Below are 22,688 nucleotides of genomic sequence, written 5' to 3'. Positions count from 1 at the left end.
AAAAATCTAAAATACATATACCACTGCCAAGAGCCCACCTACGATGTGATGTTCTCGGGGCAGGTCCTGGGCAGCCAGGGAGAAGCTGCTGTTTCTGGACACACCCTGTGGGTTTGGGGAACTTCCCAGGCTCCCGGGACAGGGTTCCCACCATCACGTTCACTTACTCCCTTCTGATCAAAACCTGCACGATGACCATCTAGGCCTGCCACTTGCCACACTCAAGAGCCCCCTTCACCACCAAGCTCAGCCCACAGCAGTCCCTCCCACTGCCTCAGGGCCTTCGCCTGTGCTGTGTGCTCTGCGGGGGGCGTCCCCTTGTCCAGCCAGCTCCTACTCAACCTTCAGGAAAGCCCTCTCCTGCTGGCCCCCACATGAGCACAGCTGGGCTTGTTGGCTCAGCATCTGTTGGGTGTTTGGTAGCAGACACACTCACCTCACTCATCCCCAGTGTGGAGTCTGGCCCCCGGCTGAGGGCCCTCCTGGGATTACTCAATCATCCATCCCTCTTGCCCCACCTGCAGTCATGAGGCCTCCCGGCGCCCAGCCCAGTTCTTCACACTCAGGCCCTCACTGGTCCCCTCGGTGTGAGTCTGGGGTAGCCCCTCAACCAGCCCCACAGCCCCTGGCCTCGTGGAGCACACACTGGCAGTGGCTGGGGCACCTCGGCCGCGGGACTCCTGCTTCCAGCTACAGAGGTGGCATGCAGCCCAGGGCAAGCCCACCACACCTTCTACAACAGGCGAGCCTCAGGGACCTCCCTGACCTCATGGAAGCCCACTGCAGGCCGGCTCAGCCAAGGAGTGGGCACTTAAATCCCCCCCAAATACAAAAGGACCCTCGACCAGCAGGCATCAATGCCCTGCCTCCTGCACTCGGGAACCCAGGCCTGGGGAAAAGATGCTTGGTGGTGGCTGGATGGAGCCCTGTCCTCCTCCCTGTGGGTCCCAAGACTCCTGGGTCATGTTCCTCTTGGTCTTATTCGAGGGAGTAAAACTTCTGAGGGCAGGGCTGTCCTTCTGGGACAGCATCTAGAACAGCGTCTGACCAAGAGCAGCCTGACTAGTCACGAAGTGATGGGGTGCGGGGCAGAGGAGCACGTGGTGCGTAAGAGGTGGAAACAGCTCAGACGTCCCCCAGCTGAGGGATGGGAAAGCAAGCCGTGGACTCAGCAGACAGCGGAGCATCACCAGCCGTGAAAAGGGATGCAGTCCCGACACACACACCACACAGACAATCCTAGAAATCACCATGCAGAGTGGAAGAAGCCAGCTACAGAGGACCATCTACTTTGCACATCCAGAGACACTGAGAAAGATTCTGGTTGCCAGGGACTGGGCAGGGACGAGGTGGGGAAGGGAAGTGATGGCTAACAGGTACAAGTTTCTTTGGGGGGTGAGGAAATGTTCTAAAATTGACTGTGGTGATGGCTGTGAACATCCCAAAGACCTAGGGGTGAGTTGCACCCCATGTAAGTCATATCTCAAAGCTGCTGAGCTGTTTAGAAACAAGAGAAAAGAAGCCATACAGATGGCCAACCGGCACATTAAACGGTGCTCAACGATGGTTAACTGCAATGAGGTATACCACCTCACACCAGTCAGACGGCCATCCTCAAAGCCTACAAATAACAAATGCTGGAGAGGGAGTGGAGACAAGGGAGCCCCCTACACTGCTGGTGCGAATCTAAGTTGGTGCAACCACTACAGAGACCAGTATGGAGGTTCCTTAAAATACCTAAGAATAGAGCTACCATATGATCCAGCAGTTCTACTCCTGGGCGCGTATCTGGAGGAATGGGACTTGGAAAGATATACGCACCCCAACATCCACTGCAGCACTATTCACAATAGTCAAGACATGGAAGCAGCCTAAGCGTCCACTGACAGAGGAATGGAGAAAGATGTGGTGTACGGACGTGCGACGGAATATTACTCAGCCATAAAAAGGAATGAAATAATGCCATTTGAAACAACATATAAGAACCCAGAGATTATCATACTAAGAAAGACAAATATCATGATATCACTTATATGTGGAATCTTTAAAAAAAAAACAGAGAAATACAAATTAACTTATTTCCAAAACAGAAACAGACTCACAGACATAGAAAACAAACTTCTAGTTACCATAGGGGAAAGGGGGGTGTGGGGTAAATTAGGGCTTTGGGACTAATATACACACACTATTACATATAAAACAGATAACCCACAAGGATCCACTTATAGCACAGGCAACTCTACTCAGTATTTTGTAACAACCTATAAAGGAAGAGAATCTGAAAAAGAACATACATATACATATATTCAGTTATCAGAATCATGGTGCTATACACCTGAAACTAACATGATATCATAAATCAATCATGCCTCAATTAAAACAAAGGAGAACTATTACATGCGGCCAGGGTGGCTGGGGCAAAGCCTCACCCCAACCCCTGCTCCCCAAAAGCCCCTCTTTCTGATTCTGCACAGGTGGGAGAGGGGTCCCCATTGCTAAGTGTGTGGGAAATGGTGTGGTTGAACTGAGGCAGAACTCCTGACGACGACAGGGACTCCCCATTTCCCTGTACGGCCCTGCCCTACCCCTCACCCTCCTCCCTTCCACCTTCCCCTACATCTAGTCCCCCAACCCCCAGATTCCCAACTGCACAAGCTGGATCCTAGCAGCCCCTTCCCTGGCCTCAGCAACTGGTCCTCAGCCCCACCCCCACCCCGCAATCCACCTCTTTCTCCTAACTCCCTGTCTCTGCATCCCGTGTCCCTGGAAACTGCAGCCCAGGCCTCGGTTGCTAGGAGAATCAGATGAGGGAGCCGAGGCAAAGGTGAGGGGGGCACCCCCTCCAAGCATCTGGAAAGCGGGCCCCCTCCCCTCTGCTGGCGCGAGCCCGCTACACCATATGGTGCTCAGGCAGCCGAGAGAGGGCTGGTTAAACTCCATCCAGACAGTTGACAGCAAAATCATCACTTTACATCTTTCAAAATATTGGGTGTGTAGGACGAAACGTGAGAAATCCTGTATGTGGCTTGCTAAGTCCCAGAAGCGATACAACAACTCATTTATAATAAAGAGAAATGGAAATGTTTCAGAATTTTTTTCCCCACCCCCAAGAAATGGTTCTCAGAGAAGACACAAGATGAAGAACAGAAAAAGGAGCTGATGTTTGGGTAAGTGGAGAAGACACTGGGGCTAGGAAGCTGAGACCGCATCAGTCCTGAGCCCCTCTGCCTTGTGAACATGCTTCTACATGGGGTGGTTTTGCTGTCAGTGTGGTGGGTAGGTGGTTGTCTTTAGGAGAGAGGCAAATCTTTCCAAAATAAGCAATGGAAAAAGGGGGTCAGCTGCCACCTGCAGCGAGACTAAGGAACCCCAAGAGAGACCAGAAGGCAGGGAGCAGAGCCCGACCCCCCACTGCAGCCATCTCCAGCCTCTCGCCAAGCACCCACCTCACCCAGACCTTAGAAGCTCTCCAGCCTGGGACCCCTCCCCTCCGTGGCTCTCCAGCGGAAGCATCTCCCTGCACCTGCCGCCTCCCACACATTCCTCAAGACTCCTCTTAGGCATCAGCGCCTGGCAAACAGCATCTCTGAACTGCACCCAACCCCAGAGCTGCATCAGAAGCCCCTCCACTAGATTCCACACACAGAAGCCCTCACTCCACGACATTCTATCAGATTCTATGTATCCTGCCCAGCACCTGCCCCTGCACACCTTCCTGCCCTCCTAGCCTGCAAGCCTCTAGCCCCTGCGGCAGAATCCACCTGCAGGAAGGTGGCTCTGGGTCCCCAGGCGGGGTGACACTGCCACCAGAACTTTGCAAAGGAGGGCACAGGTTCCGGACTCCCACACTCGACCTCAGACCCAACAAATGGGCTGCTGCTGGTGGTGGTCAGTGGAGCCAGTTCCCAAGTTGAACTGAGAAATTCAGAGCTCTCTGAGCCCAGATGCCAACCCATAGGCACGGTCCCCTAGAGACAGCCTGGTTCATCCCGAAACACATTTGCAAACCTCCCCCACCCCCGACAGGGAGGCCACTCGCCCCCAAGGGAGCAGGAAGTCACCACAGCCTGCAAATGCTGCCCTCCTCAACACAGACGCCGAGGTTACCTGAAATCCAAAACAGATGGTGGGGAAGACACTAAATACAGAGGTCCAGGAGGAGGGACTGTAAAGAGATGAAAATGGGCGTTTGTCACAAAAAGTTAAACTCAAAGCGACCTTCAACTTAAAGACGAGTTTTAATAATACAAGCAAGCTGTAACAAAGCATGACTCTAAGGTAGATTTTAGTAACCACGTCCACTCCAGGGTTGAGGGGTGGCAGAAGCTGCATGTGAAGTGCTGCACTTTTAAGTACATCTGTGCTGATGGTTGACAACTTGACAGTCTCCACGCAGGCAGAATGTGGGCAGGACATGGCTAGGAGGAACTCCCAGCCTCCTTGGAGGCTGCCTGTCCCCAGTGAGGTTAGGGGCTGGGGGTGGGGGGGCAGGGCACAGGCAACATCCAAACAGACCCCAATAGGACAAGGATGGTTTGACATCCAAGCGGCCTAAGAGAACTGAGGAGTGCATGGGGCAGACTCTTGAGGTCAAACCCTCTCAGTGGCCCCAATGGGTGGCCGGCCCTCCGGCTTCCATTTCAAGCAGCTCCAGGTTCTGGCCTCCAGCAGATTTGGGGACACACAGTTGGGGGGGGGCATAAATAGCACCCACTACACAACCAGGGTTTCCTGGCTGTGCTAGAATAATGGTCCCCAAAGAGTCCCCCATCCTAATCCTGGGAACCTGGGAGGTTGTGACCTTATAACCTACAAGGGACTCTGCAGGTGTGAAGGTCAGGACTCTGAGATGGGAGATGACCCCGGATTATCTAGGCCCCATATATCATAATGATCCTTGCCATCAGAAAACCTTCCCCAGCTATGGTCAGAGGGAGCTGTGACCGCAGAAGCAAGATCAGAGAGATGGAAGCTTTATGGCTGTGAAGACTGTGGAGGGGCCATGAGCCAAGGAACGTGGGTGCCCCTAGGAACTGGGAAAGGCCAGGAGATGGATTCTTGTCTAGACCTCCCGAAAGAACACAGCATGGCTGACCCCTTGCGTTCAGCCCAGTGAGACTCATTTTGGACTTCTGACATCAGAAGATAATAAGCTTGTGTAGTTTTGAGTCACCGTGTTTGGCAGTAACTTGCTACAGCAGCCACAGGAGGTTTGCACAGTCGCATCTCCCTTCTGTGCCGTGTTTCCGGCTGACTCTTAACTCTGGATGCAGCCCGGGGCTCCCCCCAGCCAAGCCCTGCCTTCCCAGACCTTCCTCAACAGCACTGTCAGCAGACGGCCGGCTTCTCAGAGCCCACGTTTCCGCTGCTCCATCTGCCTGCCTGCATCCTCTGAGCCACGTGCACTGTCCCCTCCTGTCCCTGTGGGTGGTGCCATCTGAGCTCCAGCCCTGGAGGATGCACCTCCAGGGCACGAGACCCTCCCGAGTGGACTCAGGGCCGCAGATCAGCAGTGGATCTAGCCCTCTCATGCCAGGTTTCCCATTCTGTTGGGACTACCCCATCAGTGTCTGGGTGTGTGGGGGCCGCTGAGCCCCGCCTCCTGCACTCCTCTCCTCCCCTGCTCAGAAGACCTCTCTCCTGACCCCAATCCACCTGGGCCTTATTCCCAGCTCCTGCCCTGACGAGACTCAGCCACATCAAGACTGGCCTCTGTGGCTAAATCCAGCGCCAGGGCTCAATCCCATGTGACCCAGGAGCAGTATTCGGTGGTGAACACTCTAAAATTCTTGAAATTTTGCTCACTGACCTCTGAGATCCAGCTTCTATCATCATCTGTCCTGGGTTTATAGTGACCGCCCCCACCCCCAAATTTATATCCACTGGGAATCTCAGAATGAAACTTAATTTGCAAAAAGGGTCTCTGTAGATATAACTGGTTAAATTAAGGTGAGGTCATACTGGAGCAGGCTGGGGGTTGATCCAACGATTGGTGCCCTTAAGGGAAGAGAAAACACATACCCAGGGAGAGCCATGTCAGGATGGCGCTGAGGCTGGAGTGAAGCGCCTGCAGGCCAAGGAGCGCCAAAGAAGGCTGGCAGCTCAGGACACTGAGGGGGCAGGAAGGACCCTCCTCAGAGCCTCCTGAGGGAGCGCAACCCTGCTGACACCTTCATATTCAGTTTCTAGCTTCCAGAACCAAGGGGAGGGATTTCTGCTGCTTTCAGCCTCCCAGTTTGTGGTAGAACGAGCAGCTCCAGGAGGCGAACAGTGCTCCCGACTTGCCATTCCTCTCCTGGGCCCCCAGGACCGGGTAGAGGACCACAGGCTGTTACAGTTTTCACACAGCCCTTGCATGCCACCTCTGGGCTGACATTTCTCCTTCCAGCCGGGGCCTCTCTGAACTCCGATCTGACAGCTCCCTGATGTCTTTAGTGTCTCAAAGCCTTTCCCACCTAACATGTCGCCACCAAAAGCCTCCCCCAGCCACCTGCTCCTCCCCATCCCACACAGTCCAGGAAACAGCATGGCCCTCCGTCCCCCTGCTCAAAGCTCAGAGTCACCCCAGACTCTCCTCTCTCTCTCCTGCTCCACCTCTGACCTATTCTCCAGGAGGGTCCACATCCTTCAGGCCAAGGAGCACCAAAGAGCGCTGGTAGCTCAGGACACTGAGGGGGCAGGAAGGACCTGCCCCTCCTGGATTTGTGGGACCACGTGCAAAATGAACATGCCAGCCCTTGTTCAGGAGCCATGAAGAATCTCAAGATGGTGACAGCAGGGTGTTAAACCAAGGGCGGAGCCCTTCTGAGCCTGGGACTGAGGTGACGTCACAGGTCACAGGCCCCTGGAGCTGGCCTGCCACCAGATTTGATTACAAGGCCGGGCTGTGATCAAAACCCTGACATGGCTTCCATGCAAAACAGCAGTCCTCCCAGCAACTTCAAATCCCTACAGGATTCCTCCACTTCTGGCCTCGCTCAGGCCTCTCTGGCCTCCGCATCTTGCTGGCTGGTCCTGTTGCTTCCACACTGTGGGGCACATCTGCAACAGCCCAGGAGCCCCCGGCTGGCGGGGTGTGTAGCTCTTCCCTGTCCCTCACCATGTCCTCACTATCAGCAGCTGAGTGGTTCTGAACAAGGAAAGGAGCTTTCGCTGAGCTCTACCGCATCAGAGACCTGAAGAATTTCATGAGACGAGCCAGGGCTCTGTGCAAACCACGGAGGGTGGGTAAGTTGCCCTCGCCCCTCACAGAAGCCCCCGGAAGCCATCCCCCAGACCCACCTGGATGCCAGGGGGGGCTCATGGGTGAGGTCTTGGGGCCTGAGGTAGTACTGCACCACGATGACCAGGGCCAGGTAGCAGGCGGCCAGGGTGCCTAGGATGCTAACACACGAGAGAGTGCAGCGTCAGGGGGCGACAGTGGTGAGGCAGCGCCTGGGGAGCCATAGAGAGCGGGTCTCGGTGTGAGCTCAGCCCACACTGGCAAGGGGTCAGGCAAGTTCTTCCTGTCTGGGCCCCAATTATCTGTACAATGGGGATAGCAGGAAGGGCATTCCAGGCAGGGACACCCTCATGCCAAGCAGTAGGACCTGCGAGGCTGTGATCACTACGGGCGCTCCACCTCTCCAGCAATAGCCACACAGCCCCTGGGATCGAGCATCTAAGCGGCCACAATACAGCGTGCAGAAGAACCGGCTGGAGAGGGCTGGGGGCGCCCAGGGGCTCTGGGGTCCTGCCCGCTGTTTCTCAGCTCCACTGCTCTCTATGGCAGGGAAAGGTGGGCGGCACATTTGTGTGAAGGTTTTTGCCAGACTTTATTTTCTCAAAAGTATATGTGCAGCCTCAGACTGTGAAATGAAAAAAGTGTGTGTGTGTGTCTCCATGCCTGTCTGTGTGTGTGTGGGTGCAGAAAAAGCCTGCGATCATTAACTAACAAAATGGATGCCCTGTTATTACAGGCAATTTTCTTTTCTGTTTATCTGTATTTTCTATCATGCACACAAATGACTTTCGTAATTTAACATTTCTTTCCTCTTCTCCCAATGCAAAGAACCATGCTGGCAGCTCCCCTATCCCAGGTGGACAGAAACCACCCCCAAACGCCAGCCAAGGTGGGGACTCAGCCCCAGCTCTTGCCCCCAGGAGGGGTCTGCAGCCCGTACCTTGTGTGTTTCTGGAAGCCGATCTCCCGCGGCGTGGAGAGGGGCAGGATGACCAGCGCGCAGAGCAGGGTCAGGGTGAAGCGCTCGTCGGTGTACCAGGGCTGGGGGGCCAGCGGGGCGCTGGGCAGGAGGAAGTCCCACACTGCGGGGAGGGAGGGAAGGAGAGGCAGCGAGCCCCGAGAGCCCGCCCCAGGGTGACCCCATTATCAGATGGCCCGAGTGGACGAGGAGAATTAGGGCGGGGCTGAGCTAGCTGCTTCTGCTCCACATCACACAGGCTGCGGGCCCTTGGGGATCCGCCACCTGAGCCTGAAACCTTCCCAAAATGACAGATCCTAGGAATCCTTCTCAACCTCAAAATCTTACTCAACTCCACACTACCTTAGACCCCCCTCAACACTGCACCCCTTCAGAATCCTCCTGAAAGCAGAAGCCACCCACATCCTTCTCAATACAACAGCCCCTAGAATCCTTCTCACACAGTAGCCCTCAGGATCCATCTAAGTCACAACACCTCAGAACCTTCCCAACATGGCAGTCCCTCAGAATCCTTCCAAACACTGAAGGCCCTCAATATCCTTCTCAACAAGGCAGCAACTCAAAATCCTCCTCAACACATCAGCTCTTCAAAATCATTTTCATCATAGCAGCCCTCAGAATCATCCTCAACACAGCAGCATCTCAGAATTCTTACTAACATGGCATGCTTCAGAATCATTCTTAGCGAAACAGCCCCTCAGACCCTTCCATCACAGCAGGCTTCCACAACCCTCAACATGGAGCACCTCCAAAATGTACTCAACACAACACTACCTCAAATACTCTTCAACCCTGAACCCTCTCCAAATCTTTCTCAACATAGCAGCCCCTAAGATTCTTTTAAACACAGAGGCCATCAGAATCTGTCTCACCACGCAGCTCTTCTGATACTTCTTAACGTGGCAGCCCCGAAGATACTTCTCAACACAAGAGCCCTCAGAATCCTGACACAGCAGCCACTCAGAATTCTCAACACAACAATCCCTAAGATCTTCTCAAAATGACAGCCCCTCAGAATCCATCTAAACACAGCAGCCCCTAAGAATCCTTCCCAACACAGCAGGCGCTCAGATCCTTCTCAACTTGTAATCTACGCAGATACTCCTCAACACAGCAGCTCTTCAGAGTTCTTACCAACATGGCATGCCTCAGAATCATTCTCAACACAACAGCCCCTCAGGTCCTTCCCAACACAGCAGGCCCTCAGAATCCCTGTCAACATGGAACACCTCAAAATCACTCAACATGACCCTACCTCAGAATCCTCCTGAACACCACAGCCCCTCAGATCCTTGACAAAACAAAAGCCTTCAGAAACCTTTTGACATGGCCACCATTCAGAATTGTTCCCACCACTGCAGCTGCTAAAATTCTTCCTAACATGGCGACACCTAATATTCTTCTCAGCACTGAGGCTCTCTCAATCCTTCTCATACAGCAGGCCTTCGGAATCCTTCTTAATATGGCAACCCTTCAGGAGCCTTCTCAACAGGACAACCACTCAGAATCTTCTCAACACAGCAGCTTCTGAGAATCCTCCAAAACTCAGCAGCCCCCAAAATTCTTCTCAATATGGAGGCCCTCAGAATCCCCACCAACACTACAGCACCTCAGAATCCTTCTCAATACAGTAGCCCCTCAGAACTCTTCCCAAACAGGTAGTACCTCAGAATCCGCAACACAGCAGCACATAGATCCTTCTCAGAATGGGGGCATCTGAGATCCTTTGCAAAATAGCTGCCTGTCAAAACCCTCATCAACTCGGCAGTTGCTTAAGGATCTGTCTAAATACTCCAGCCTCTCAAAAATCCTTAACATGCCAGCACCTCAGATCCTTCCTAACATGGCAGCCTCTCAGAATTCTTCTAAACACAGCAGCCCCTCAGATCCTTACCAATACATCGGCTTCTGAGAATCCGCCAACACAGGGCAGTCCCAGATTTCTCCCAACAGAGAGGATCTCAGATCTCCCCAACATAACAGCTCCTAAGATTCTTCTCAACACTGAGATACTTTAAATCCTTCTGACAGGGAAGCCCCTCAGAATCCTCCTCAGCACAGCAGCATCTCAGAATCTTTCAAACATAGGACCCCCTGAAAATCCTTCAAAGCAAGGCAGCCCATAAGATACTTCTCAACACAGAGGTCCTCTGAACACAGCAACTCCTCAGAATTCTTCCCAACATAACAGCCCCTCAGAATCTTCCTCAAAACTGCAGGGCTTCAAAATGCTTACCAACATGGCATCCACTTACAAACCTTCCCAACACACATGCCTCAGAATCATTCTCAACACAAAAGCTCCACAGATCCTTCCCAACACAACAGACCCTCAGAATCCTTCTCAACATGGAACAGCTCAAAATTTTATTCAGCTCAACACCTCAGAATCCTCCTTAACCCTCAGCCCCTCAGAATCCTTCTGAACACAGAAGCCCACCAGATCCTTCTCAAAACCACAGCCTCTATAATTCTCACATGGTAGCCTTCAAGATCCATCTAAACCACAGTACCTCAAAACCTTGCCAACATGGCAGTCCCACAGAATGCTCCCAAACACTGCAAACCCTCAGTATCCTTCTCAACATGGCAGCCCCTCAAAATCATTTTTAACATGGCAGCACCTCTGAATCCTTCTGAACACAGCAACGCTCAGATCCTTCTCAACATGGCAGCAAGTGAGAATCCTCTAAAGTACAGCAGCCCCTAAGTTTCTTTTCAACACTGAGGCCTGTAGAATCCATGTGAACACTGTAGCCCCTTAGAATGCTTCCCAACACAACGGCACCTCAGAATCCTTTTCAGAATGGCAGCACCACAAATCCTCTTCAACACAGGATGCTTGTGTTTAGTCGTTCAGTCATGTCTGACTCTTTGCGACCCTTCAGACGTAGCCCACCAGGCTTCTCTGTCCTTGGGATTCTTCAGACAAGAATACTGGGGTGGGATGCCAATTCCTTCTCCACACAGTAGTCTCTCAAACTCTTCTCAACACAGTAGCTCTTCAGATTCTTCTCAACACAGCACCCTCAGAATCCTTCCAAATACTGAGGCCCTCAGAATACTTCTCAACAAGGTAGCAGCTCAGAATCCTCCTCAACATGGTAGCTGTTCAATATCATTTTCAACATGGCAGCCTCTCAAGATCTTCTGAACATAGCAGCCCTCCTATCCTTTTCAACACAGCAGCCCCTGAGAATCCTCCAAGGATGGCAGCTTCTAAGATTCTTCTCATCATTTTGAAGGCCCCAGAATCCTTCTAAACACAGCAGCCACTGAGAATTCTTCTCAATAATGCAGCACTTCAGAATCTTCCTCAACAGGACAGGCAGGTACAATCCTTCTCAACTTGGCAGCCCCTCAGATCCTCCACAACAGAACAGCTTCTGAGAATGCTGCTCAACACACATCCCTCAGGATACTTTGCAACTTGGCAGGCCATCAGAATCCTTCTTAATACAACACCTCTCAGATCCTTTCCCAATACAGCTGCCCCTCAGAATCCTCATTGACATGAAAGCTCCTCAAAACCCTTCTGAACACAGCAGCCCCTAAGAATCCTTCCTAACACAGAGCAGCCCCTCAGATCATTCTCAACACGTAATCCAGTCAGATCCTCCTCAACACAGCAGCACCTCAGAATGCCTACCAACACAACATACCTCAGAATCATTGTCAACACAACAGCCACTCATATCCTTTCCAATGCAGCAGGCTCTCAGCATCATTTACAACAGACAGCACCTTAAAATCTTACTCAACATGACACTACCTCAGAATCCTCCTAAATACAGCAGCCCGTCAGATTCTTCACACCACAAAAGCCCTCAGAATCTTTTTGACATGGCAGCCTTTCAGAATCATTCTCACCACCGCAGTTGCTAAGATTCTTCCCAACATGGCAGCCCCTAAAATTCTTCTCAATACTGAGGCCCCTCAGAATCCTTCTGACAAAGCAATCCATGAGGAAGTCCTTCAGGCTCCTTCTCAATGGGACAGCCACTCAAACTCCTTCTCAACACCACATCTTCTCAGATCCTTCCCAATATGGCAGCCCACAGAATCCTTCCAAATACTACAGCCACTCAGTATCCTTCTCAACACATCAGCCCATCAGAATCTTCTCAACACAGCAGCTTCTGAGAATCCTCTAAAGCACAGCAGCCCCTAAAAATTCTTCTCAACAGAGAGGCCCTCAGAATACTTTCCAACACCATAACTTCTCAGAATCCTTCTCAACACAGCAGTCCTTCAGAACTCTTCCCAAACAGGTAGTTCCTCAGAATCCTTCCCATCACAGCAGCTCCTCAGAAACTACTCTATGCAGCAGTCCCTCACTTCCTTCCCTAAGAGCAGCCATTCAGAATCCTCAACACGGCCACCTGTCAAAATCATTTTCAACATGGCAGCACCTCAGATCCTTCCCAATGCTGTAGCCCTGCAGCAGCCTTCTGAACACAGAAATTAAAAGCATCAGAACATCTCTACATGGCAGCCCCTAACATTCTTCTCAACATGGAGGCCCTCAGAATCCTTTCCAACACATAGCTCCTCACAAGCCTTTCCAACATGGCAACCCCTCAGGATCCGTCCCAACACAGAGCCCCTCAAAATCATTTTCAACATGGCAGCCCCTCACAATCCTTTTGAACAAAGCAGCTCCTCCGATCCTTCTCAACATGGCAGCCTGTGAGAATCCTCCAAAGTACAGCACCCACTAAGATTCTTTTCAGAACTGCAGGCTCTCAGAACACTTAACAAGACAGCAGCTCAGAATCCCCCTTAATATGCAGCCCCTCAAAGTCATTTTCAACATGGCAGAATTTCAGAATCTTCTAAATACAGCAGTCCTCATATCCTTCTGAGAATTCTCTAAAGGATGGCAGCCTCTAAGAGCCCTCTTAACGCAGAGGCCCCCAGAATCCTTCTGAACATGGCAGCTCATTACAATCATTCTAAACATGGCAGAACCTCAGAGTCATCTCAATAAGACAGAACCTAAGAATCCTCCTCAACACAGCGGCCACACAGAATACTTCTCAGCCCAGCAGCCCCAAATCCTTCTCAACATGGCAGCCCTTCACATTCTTCCAACACAGCAGCCACTCAGATTTCTTCTCAATAAGGCAGCACCTCAGAATCCTCTTCAATATGCAACTCTTCAGAATCCATCTCAACACTGTATGCCCTCAGAATCCTCTAGAACAGCCCCTCATATCCTTCCCAGTGAGGCAGCTACTCAGAATCCTCAGCACAGCAGCCCCTCAGAATCCTTCTCAACACAGCAACTCCACAGAACATTTTCAATGTGGCAGCCCCTCAGAATTCTTATCAATATGGCAGCCCCTCAGAATCCTGTTCAACATGGCAGCACCTCACAATGCTTACCAACACAACCAGGTCTCAGATCCTTCCCAACACAGAAACCTCTAAGAATCTTCAAAACATGGAGGCTCAGAGAATCCTTTTCAACAGATCAGCCTCACCTCAACATGGCAGCACATGAGATTCTTATCAACACAAAAGCCCTCACAATCTTTTCCACACAGTAGCCACTCAGAATGCTCATCATGACAGCAGATCAGAATGCTGCTCAACATAGCAGCCCTTCAGGATTATTTTCTATATAGCAGCACCTCAGAATCCTTCACCAAACTGCAGGACCTCAGAATCTTTCCCAACACAGCAGTCCCTCAGAATTCTTCTCAACATGGCAGCCCCTAAGAACTCATCAACACAGAAATCCTCACAATCCATTTGACACAGTGGGTCCCTTACATCCTTCCAAACACAGCAGAAACTCAGAAAAACCTTTTCAACAAGGCAGCACTTCAGATCCTTCCCAATGCTGCAACCCCTCAGAATCATTCTGAACAGAAGTCCCCCAGATTCTTCTCAACAGCATTCCCAAATATTCTGCTCCACATGGAGACTCTAAGAATCTTTCTTAACACAGCAGCCCCTATATTCTAAACACAGAGGCCATCAGAACCCATCTCGCCAGGTAGCCCGTTTGTTACTTCTTAAGATGGTAACCCCTAAGATACTTCTCAAAATAAAAGCCCTCAGAAACCTGACATGGCAGCCTATCAGAATCCTTCCCAACATGGGAGCCACTCAGAATTCTCATCAACACAGCAGTGGCTAAGCCCAACATGGCAGCCCCTAGAATTCTTCTCAAAATGACAGCCCACAGGAATCTACCTAAATGCAGCAGCCCCTAAGAATCCTTCCCAACACACAGGCCCTCAGAATCGTTTTCAACAGGGAGCACCTCAAAATCTACTCAACATGACACTATCTCAGAAGAGCCCTTAACACCGCAGCCTCTCTAATTCTTCATAACTCAAAAGCCCTCAGAATCCTTTTGACATGGCAGCCCTTCAGAATCATTCCCACCACTGCAGTAGCTAAGATTATTCCCATCATGGCAGTGTCTAAGATTCTTCTCAACACTGAGGCCCTCAGAATCCTTCTGACACAGCAACCCACAAGAATCCTTCCCAACACAGCAGTTCCCTCAGGGTCCTTCTCAAAGGACAGTCACTCAGATCATTATCAACACCACGTCTACTCAGATCCTTCACAATATGGCAGCCCCACAGAATCTATTCAAACACTACAGGTCCTCAGTGTCCTTCTCAACACAATAGCTTCTGAGAATCCTCCAAAACACAGCAACCCCTAAAATTCTTCTGAACATGGCAATAGTCAGAATCCTCCTCAACATGGCAGCCCATCAGAACTCTTCCCAAACAGGCCATGCCTCAGAAACTGTCCCAACACAGCAGCACATAATCTTTCTCAGTATGGTAGCATCTGAGACCCTTTGCATCTTTAATAATTGGGCTTCCTTCATAGCTCAGTCGGTAAAGAATCTGCCTGCAATGCAGGAGACCCAGGTTTGATTCCTGGCTCGGGAAGATCCCCTGGAGAAGGAAATGGCAACCCACTTCAGTATTCTTGCCTGGAGAATCCCATGAACAGAGGAGCCTGGCGGGCTACAGTCCATAGGGTCATGAGAGTCGGACATGACTCAGTGACTAAACCACCACCACTCAAAACCCTCATCAATTCAGCAGCCTCTCAAGGATCCATCTGAACACCAGAGCCCCTCAAAATCCTTCTGAACATGGCAGCACCTAGATCCTCCTCTACACCACAGCTCTTAAGAATCCTCCAAAACACAGCACCTCCTAAGATTCTTCTCAACATCGAGGCCCTCAATATACTTCCAGCATGGCAGCTCCTACAATTCTTCTCATCATGGAGCCCCTAAAATCATTCTCACATGGTAGCCCTTCAGATCCTCCTCAAAATGGCAGCCCCTCAGAATCCTTCCCAAATGGTAGTTGCTAACATTCTTCTCAATACTACATCCCTTGAGAATTGTTCCCAATGAGGCAGCCCCTCAGGTCCTTCTGAACACTGCAGGCCCTCAGAATCCTTCTCAACAAGGCAGCACCTTAGATCCTCAACATCAAGCCCTCCCAAATTCTTCTCAATGTGGTGGACCCTCAAATCTTTTTCAACACAGCAGCCTCTCAGAATTCTTACTAACAGCATCTGCTCACAATCCTTCCCAACACACATGCCTCAGAATCATTCTCAACACAACAACTTCACCGGTTCTTCCCAACAAAACAGGTCCTTGGAATCCTTTTTAACATGGAGGACCTCAAAATCTTACTCAAAATGACTTACTCCACTGCCTCAGATCCTCCTCAACACTGAAGCCCCTCAGAATCCTTTTGAACACAGAAGTCACCCACATCCTTCTCAAAACAAATGCCCCTAGAATCCTTCTTACACAGTAGGCCTCAGGATACACCTAAACCACAGCATTATAAAACCTTCCCAATATGCCAGTCCCATGAAATCCTTCCCAACACTGCAGGCCCTCGGTATCCTTCTCAACAAGGCAGCACCTCAGAATCCTCCTTATGGCAACCCCTCACTTCCTTACCAAAGATCAGCCATTCAGAATCCTCAACACAGCAGCCCTTGAAAATCATTTTCAACTTGGCAGTCCCTCAGACTCCTCAACACAACAGCCACATAGAATCCTTCTCAACATGGCAGCACCACAGATGCTTCCCAATGCTATCACCCTTCAGCAGCCTTATGAACACAGAAGCCCCTCAGAACCATCACGAGGTAGACCCTAAGATTCTTCTCAACACAGAGGCCCTCACAATCCTTCTGATATGGCACCCCCTCAGGATTCTACTCAACACAGCAGTCCCTCATAATCATTTTCAACATGGCAGCCCCTCTGAATCCTTCTGAACACAGCAACTCCTCAAATCCTTCTCAACATGGCAGACCCTTAGTATCCTCTAAAGCACAGCAGCTCCTAAGATTCTTTTCAACATTCAGGTCCCTCATAATCCTTGTGAATACTGCAGCCCCTTAGAATCCTTCGCAACACTGTGGTACCTCAGAACCTTCTCAATACGGCAGCAGCACAAATCATCCCGAACATAGTCCGTTAAATCCTTCTCAACATGGCAGCCCCTACGATTCTGCTCTACATGGAGGCACTAAGAATCCTTCCCGAGAAAGCAACCCCTCAGAATACATCTAAACAAAGCACCTCTCAGAATTCTTTCAACACAGCTACTCCTCAGATCCTTCTCAACACAGCAGCCCCCTTCTAAACAAGGAGGCCATGGGAATCCATCTCAAAAGGCACTCTTTCTAATCTTCCTCAACATGGCAGCCCCTAAGATGCTTCTTAACACTCAAAATTAAGGATTCTTAAGCCCTCAGCAAAAACAAGACTGGGAGCTGACTGTGGCTCAGATCATGAACTCCTTATTGCCAAATTCAGACTTAAATTGAAGAAAGTAGGGAAAACCACTAGACCATTCAGGTATGACCTAAATCAAATCCCTTATGACTATACAACAGAAGTGAGAAATAGATTTAAGGGACTAGATCTGCTAGACAGTGTGCCTGAAGAACTATGGATGGAGGTTTGTGACACTGTACAGGAGACAGGCATCAAGACCATTCCCATGGAAAAGAAATGCAAAAAGGCAAAATGGTTGTCTGAGGAGACCTTACAAATAGCTGTGAAAAGAAGAGCAGTAAAAAGCAAAGGAGAAAAGGAAAGATATTCCCATTTGAATGCAGAGTTCCAAAGAATAGCAAGGAGAGATAAGAAAGCCTTCCTCAGGGATCAATGCAAAGAAATAGAGGAAAACAACAGAATGGGAAAGACTAGAGATCTCTTCAAGAAAATTAGAGATACCAAGGGAACATTTCATGCAAAGATTGGGTTCGATAAAGGACAGAAATGGCAGGGATCTAACAGAAGCAGACGATATTAAGAGGTGGCAAGAATACACAGAAGAACTGTACAAAAAAGATCTTCACGACCCAGATAATCACGATGGTATGATCACTTGCCTAGAGCCAGACATCCTAGAATGTGAAGTCAAGTGGGCCTTAGAAAGCATCACTACAAGCAAAGCTGTTGGAGGTGATGGAATTCCAGTTGAGCTATTTCAAATCCTGAAAGATGATGCTGTGAAAGTGCTGCATTCAATATGCCAGCAAATTTGGAAAACTCAGCAGTGGCCACAGGACTGGAAAACATCAGTTTTCACTCCAGTCCCAAAGAAAGGTAATCCCAAAGAATGCTCAAATCACCGAACTATTGCACGCATCTCACACGCTAGTAAAGTAATGCTCAAAATTCTCCAAGCCAGGCTTCAGCAATACATGAACCTTGAACTTCCAGATGTTCAAGCTGGTTTTAGAAAAGGCAGAGGAACCAGAGATCAAATTGCCAACATCCACTGGATCACTGAAAAAGTAAGAGAGAAAAACATCTATTTCTACTTTATTGACTATGCCAAAGCCTTTGACTGTGTGTATCACAATAAACTGTGGAAAACTCTAAAAGAGATGGGATTACCAAACCACCTGACCTGCCTCTTGAGAAACCTGTATGCGGGTCAGGAAGCAACAGTTAGAACTGGACATGGAACAACAGACTGGTTCCAAATAGGAAAAGGAGTGCATCAAGGCTGTATATTGTCACCCTGCTTATTTAACTTATATGCAGAGTACATCATGAGAAACACTGGGCTCGAACAAGCACAAGCTGGAATCAAGATTGCCATCAGATATGCAGATGACACCACCCTTATGGCAGAAAGTGAAGAGGACCTAAAAAGCCTCTTGATGAAAGTGAAAAAGGAGAGTGAAAAAGTTCATTTAAAGCTCAACATTCAGAAAACTAAGATCATGACATCTGGTCCCATCACTTCATGGGAAATAGATGGGGAAACAATGGAAACAGTGTTAGACTTTATTATTGGGGGCTCCAAAATCACTGCAGATGGTGATTGCAGCCATGAAATTAAAAGACACTTACTCCTTGGAAGGAAAGTTATGACCAACCTAGATAGCATATTAAAAAGCAGAGACATTACTTTGCCAACAAAAGTTCGTCTAGTCAAGGCTATGGTTTTTCCAGTAGTCATGTATGGATGTGAGAGTTGGAGTCTAAAGAAAGCTGAGTGCTGAAGAATTGATGCTTTTGAACTGTGGTGTTGGAGAAGACTCTTGAGAGTCCCTTGGACTGCAAGGAGATCCAACCAGTCCATCCTAAGAAGATCAGTCCTGGGTGTTCACTGGAGGGACTGATGCTGAAGCAGAAACTCCAATAGGTTAGCCACCTGATGCAAAGAGTTCACTCATTGGAAAAGACCCTGATGCTGGGAGGGATTGGGGGCAAGAGGAGAAGGGGACGACAGGGATGAGATGACTGGATGGCATCACCGACTCTATGGACATGAGTTTGAGCAAACTCCGGGAGTTGGTGATGGACAGGGAGGCCTGGCATGCTGTGATTCATAGGGTTACAAAGAGTTGGACACAACTGAGTGACTTAACTGAACTGAAGCCCTCAGAATCCCTCCCAACATGGCAGCCACTCAAATCCTTCTCAACATGTAATTCCCTCAGAATCCTCCTCAATCCAATAGCACCTCAGAATTCCTACCAACATGGCATCCACTCACAAACCTTATCAACACGGCATGCCTAAGAATCATTCTCAACACAACAGCCACTCAGATTCTTCCCAACACAGCAGGCCCTCAGAATCCTTCTCAACGTGAAGCACCTCAAAATCTTACTCAACATGACAGTACCTCAGCATCCTTCTCAACACCACAGCCCCTCAGATTCTTCACAACATGATAGCTCCTAAGATTCTTCTCAACACTGAGGCCCTCAGAATCTTTCCTTCCACCACAGGAAACTGTGAAAATCCAACCCATGAGGAAGCCCCACAGGATTCTTTTCATCAGGACAACCACTCAGAATCCTTCTTAATCACATCACCTCAGAATCTTCCCAATATGGCAGCCCCACAGAATTCTTCTGAAAACTACAAGTCTGCAGTGTCCTTCTCAACAAGGCAGCCCCGCAGAATCATCTCAACACAGCAGCTTCTGAGAATCCTCAGAAACACGGCAGGCCCTAAAATTATTCTTAACACAGAGGCCCTCAGAATCCTACCCAATATCACAGTCACTCAGATACCTTCTTAACACAACAGCCCCTCAAAACTCTTCCCAAACAGGCAGTTCCACAGAACCTATCCAACATAGCAGTCACAGAGCCTTCTCAACATGGCATCTTCTCAGAATCCTCCTCGACACGGAAGCACCTATATCCTTCTCAGCATGGCAGCAGCTGAGATCCTTTGCAAAACAGCTGTCCCTTAAAACCCTCATCAACTTAGGAGCTCCTCAAGGATCCATCTAAATAATCTGATCCCTCAAAATCCTTCTCAACATGGCAGTACCTCAGATCCTTCCTAATATGGTAGCCCCTCAATGACACTACATCAGATCTTTCTCCACACAGCAGCTGCTCAGAACCCTTCTCAACATTGCAGCACCTCAGAATTCTTCTCAACACCACAGCATCTCAGAACTCTTCTCATACAGGCAGTTCCTCAGGATCCATCCTAACACAGCAGCCCACAGATCCTTCTCAACATGGCATCCTCTTAGAATCCTCCTCTGCACAGAAGCACCTAGATCCTTTTCAACATGGTAGCACCCCAGATCCTTCTTGATATGACAGCCCTTCAGATCCTCTGCCACACAGCAGCTTCTCAGAATGCTGCTCACCACATATCCCTCAGAATACTTTGCAACAAGCAGTCCTGGGAACCCCTCTTAATATAACACCTCTCAGATATTTCCCCAATAGAACAGCCCCTCAAAATTCTTCTCAACACAGCAGGCCCTCAGAATCCTCAACACAGCAGGCACACAATATCCTTGTCAACACGACAGCCCCTGAATGTGGAGGTCCTCAGAATCCACCTCACACGGTAACCCCCCAGAATCCTCCTCAAAATGGAAGTCCCTCACAATCCTTCTGGACACAGCAGCCCCTAAGAATCCTTCTTAACATGGCAGCGCCTCAGAGCCTCCTCAATACAGTAGCACCTCAGAATGCTTACCAACATCCCACGCCTCAGAATTAACAAAACAGCCCATGAGATACTTTCCAATACAGCCCTCAGAATCCTTCTCAACATGGAGCACCTGAAAAACACACTCAACAGGACACTACCTCAGTTCTCCTTAAAACAACCCTCAGAATTCCTTCTAAACACGGCAGCCCCTAAGATTCTCACAACCCTTGTGACACAGCAGGCGCCTCACATCCAGAAACTCAGCAACCTTCTCAACAAGGCAGCACTTCAGATCCCTCCCAATGCTGCAGCCCCTCAGAATCATTCCGAACACAGAAGTCCCCCAGATCGTTTACAACAAGCAACCCTGAAGGTTCTGCTCCACATGGAGGCTTTAAGAATCCTTCTCAACACAGCAGGCCCTCAGAATCCTTCTCAACATGGAGCACCTCAAAATCTTACTCATCATGATACTATCTCAGAATCCTCCTCAACACCATAGCCCCTCAGATTCTTGACAACACAAAGGCCCTCAGAATCCTTCTGACATGGCAGTCCTTTCAGAATCATTCCCACCACTGCAACTGCTAAGATTCCTCCCAGCGTGGCAGCCCCTAAGATTCTTCTCAACACTGAGGCCCTCAGAATCCTTCTGACATGACAACCCATGAGAATCCTTCCCAATGTGGCAGCCCCCCTCAGGATCCTTCTCAACAGTACAGCCATTCAGAATCCTTGTCAACACCACATCTACTCAGGTCCTTCACAATATGGAAGCTCCACAGAATTCTTTCAAACACTATAGGCCCTCAGGATACTTCTCAATAAGTAGCTTCTGAGAATCCTCCAAAACATGGCAACCCCTAAAATTCTTCTGAACACAGAAAAGTTCAGAAGAATTCCCTTGGAGTCCTTCCCAACACCTCAGCACCACAGAATCCTTCTCAATGAGGCAGACCCTCAAAATTCTTCCCAAACAGGCCGTGCCTCAGAATTTGTCCTAACACAGCAGCACATAAATCTTTCTCAGTATGGGAGCATCTGAGATCCTTTGCAGAACAGCTGCTCCTCAAAACTCTCATCAATTCAGCAGCCTCTCAAGGATCCATTTAACAAACACCCCAGTCCCTGAAAATCTTCTCAACATGGCAGCACCTCACTATAACTACACTATACTCACCTACACTATAACTCCTGCTGCTGCTGCTAAGTCGCTTCAGTCGTGTCCGACTCTGTGCGACCCCATAGACGGCAGCCCACCAGGCTCCCTCCCTGGGATTCTCCAGGCAAGAACACTGGAGTGGGTTGCCATTTCCTTCTCCATTGCTTGAAAGTGAAAAGTGAAAGTGAAGTCGTTCAGTCGTGTCTGACTCTTAAGCGACCCCATGGACTGTTGCCTACCAGGCTCCTCCGTCCATGGGATGTTCCAGGCAAGAGTACTGGAGTGGATTGCCATTGCCTTCTCCCCTATAACTCCTGAGAATCCTCCAAAACACAGCACCTTCTAAGATTCTTATCAACACAGGGGCCCTCAGAATATTTCCCAGCATGGCAGTTCCTACAGTTCTTCTCAACATGGAGCCCCTAGAATCATACTCACATGGAGCCCTACAAATCCTCCTCAAAATGGCAGCCCCTCAGAACCTTTCCCAACCCACAGCTGCTAACATTCTTCTTCTCAATACTACACCCCCTGAGAATTTTTCCCAATAGGGCAGCCCCTCGGGTCCTTCTGAACACTTCAGGCCCTCAGAATCCTTCTCAACGAGGCAGCACCTTAGCTCCTCCTCAATACCCAGCCCTCCCAACAGGGTGGACCCTCAGATGCTTTTCAACACAGCAGCTTCTCAGAATTCTTACTAACAGCATCTGCTCACAATCCTTCCCAACACACTTGCCTCAGAATCATTCTCAATAGCCCACAGATCATTCCCAACACTACAGGCCCTTGGAATCTTTCTGACATGGAGCACCTCAAAATTTTACTCAGAATAGCACTGCTTCAGATCCTCCTCAACCCTGCAGCCCCTCAGAAT

The 22,688-nt window shown here is 49.7% G+C and overlaps 1 protein-coding gene across 1 annotated transcript in view; it reads right to left on the bottom strand.

Annotated features, from left to right (window-relative positions):
- The window catches only part of SLC38A8 (solute carrier family 38 member 8), a 41,479-nt gene that overhangs the window by 7,247 nt on the left and 11,544 nt on the right, over positions 1-22,688 (bottom strand). Inside the window, exons 3-5 of the mRNA XM_020915083.2 lie at positions 8,163-8,304; positions 7,282-7,383; positions 4,108-4,165 (exon numbers count right to left, since the gene is read on the bottom strand). Of these exons, the coding sequence (XP_020770742.2) occupies positions 4,108-4,165; positions 7,282-7,383; positions 8,163-8,304 (302 nt within the window). The remainder of the gene's footprint in view (positions 1-4,107; positions 4,166-7,281; positions 7,384-8,162; positions 8,305-22,688) is intronic.

Source organism: Odocoileus virginianus, chromosome 20, assembly GCF_023699985.2.
Source record: "Odocoileus virginianus isolate 20LAN1187 ecotype Illinois chromosome 20, Ovbor_1.2, whole genome shotgun sequence".
Classification (NCBI taxonomy): Eukaryota; Metazoa; Chordata; class Mammalia; order Artiodactyla; family Cervidae; genus Odocoileus; species Odocoileus virginianus.
Note: the sequence above shows the minus strand (reverse complement) of the source record. Positions and strands in the feature narration are given on the sequence as shown.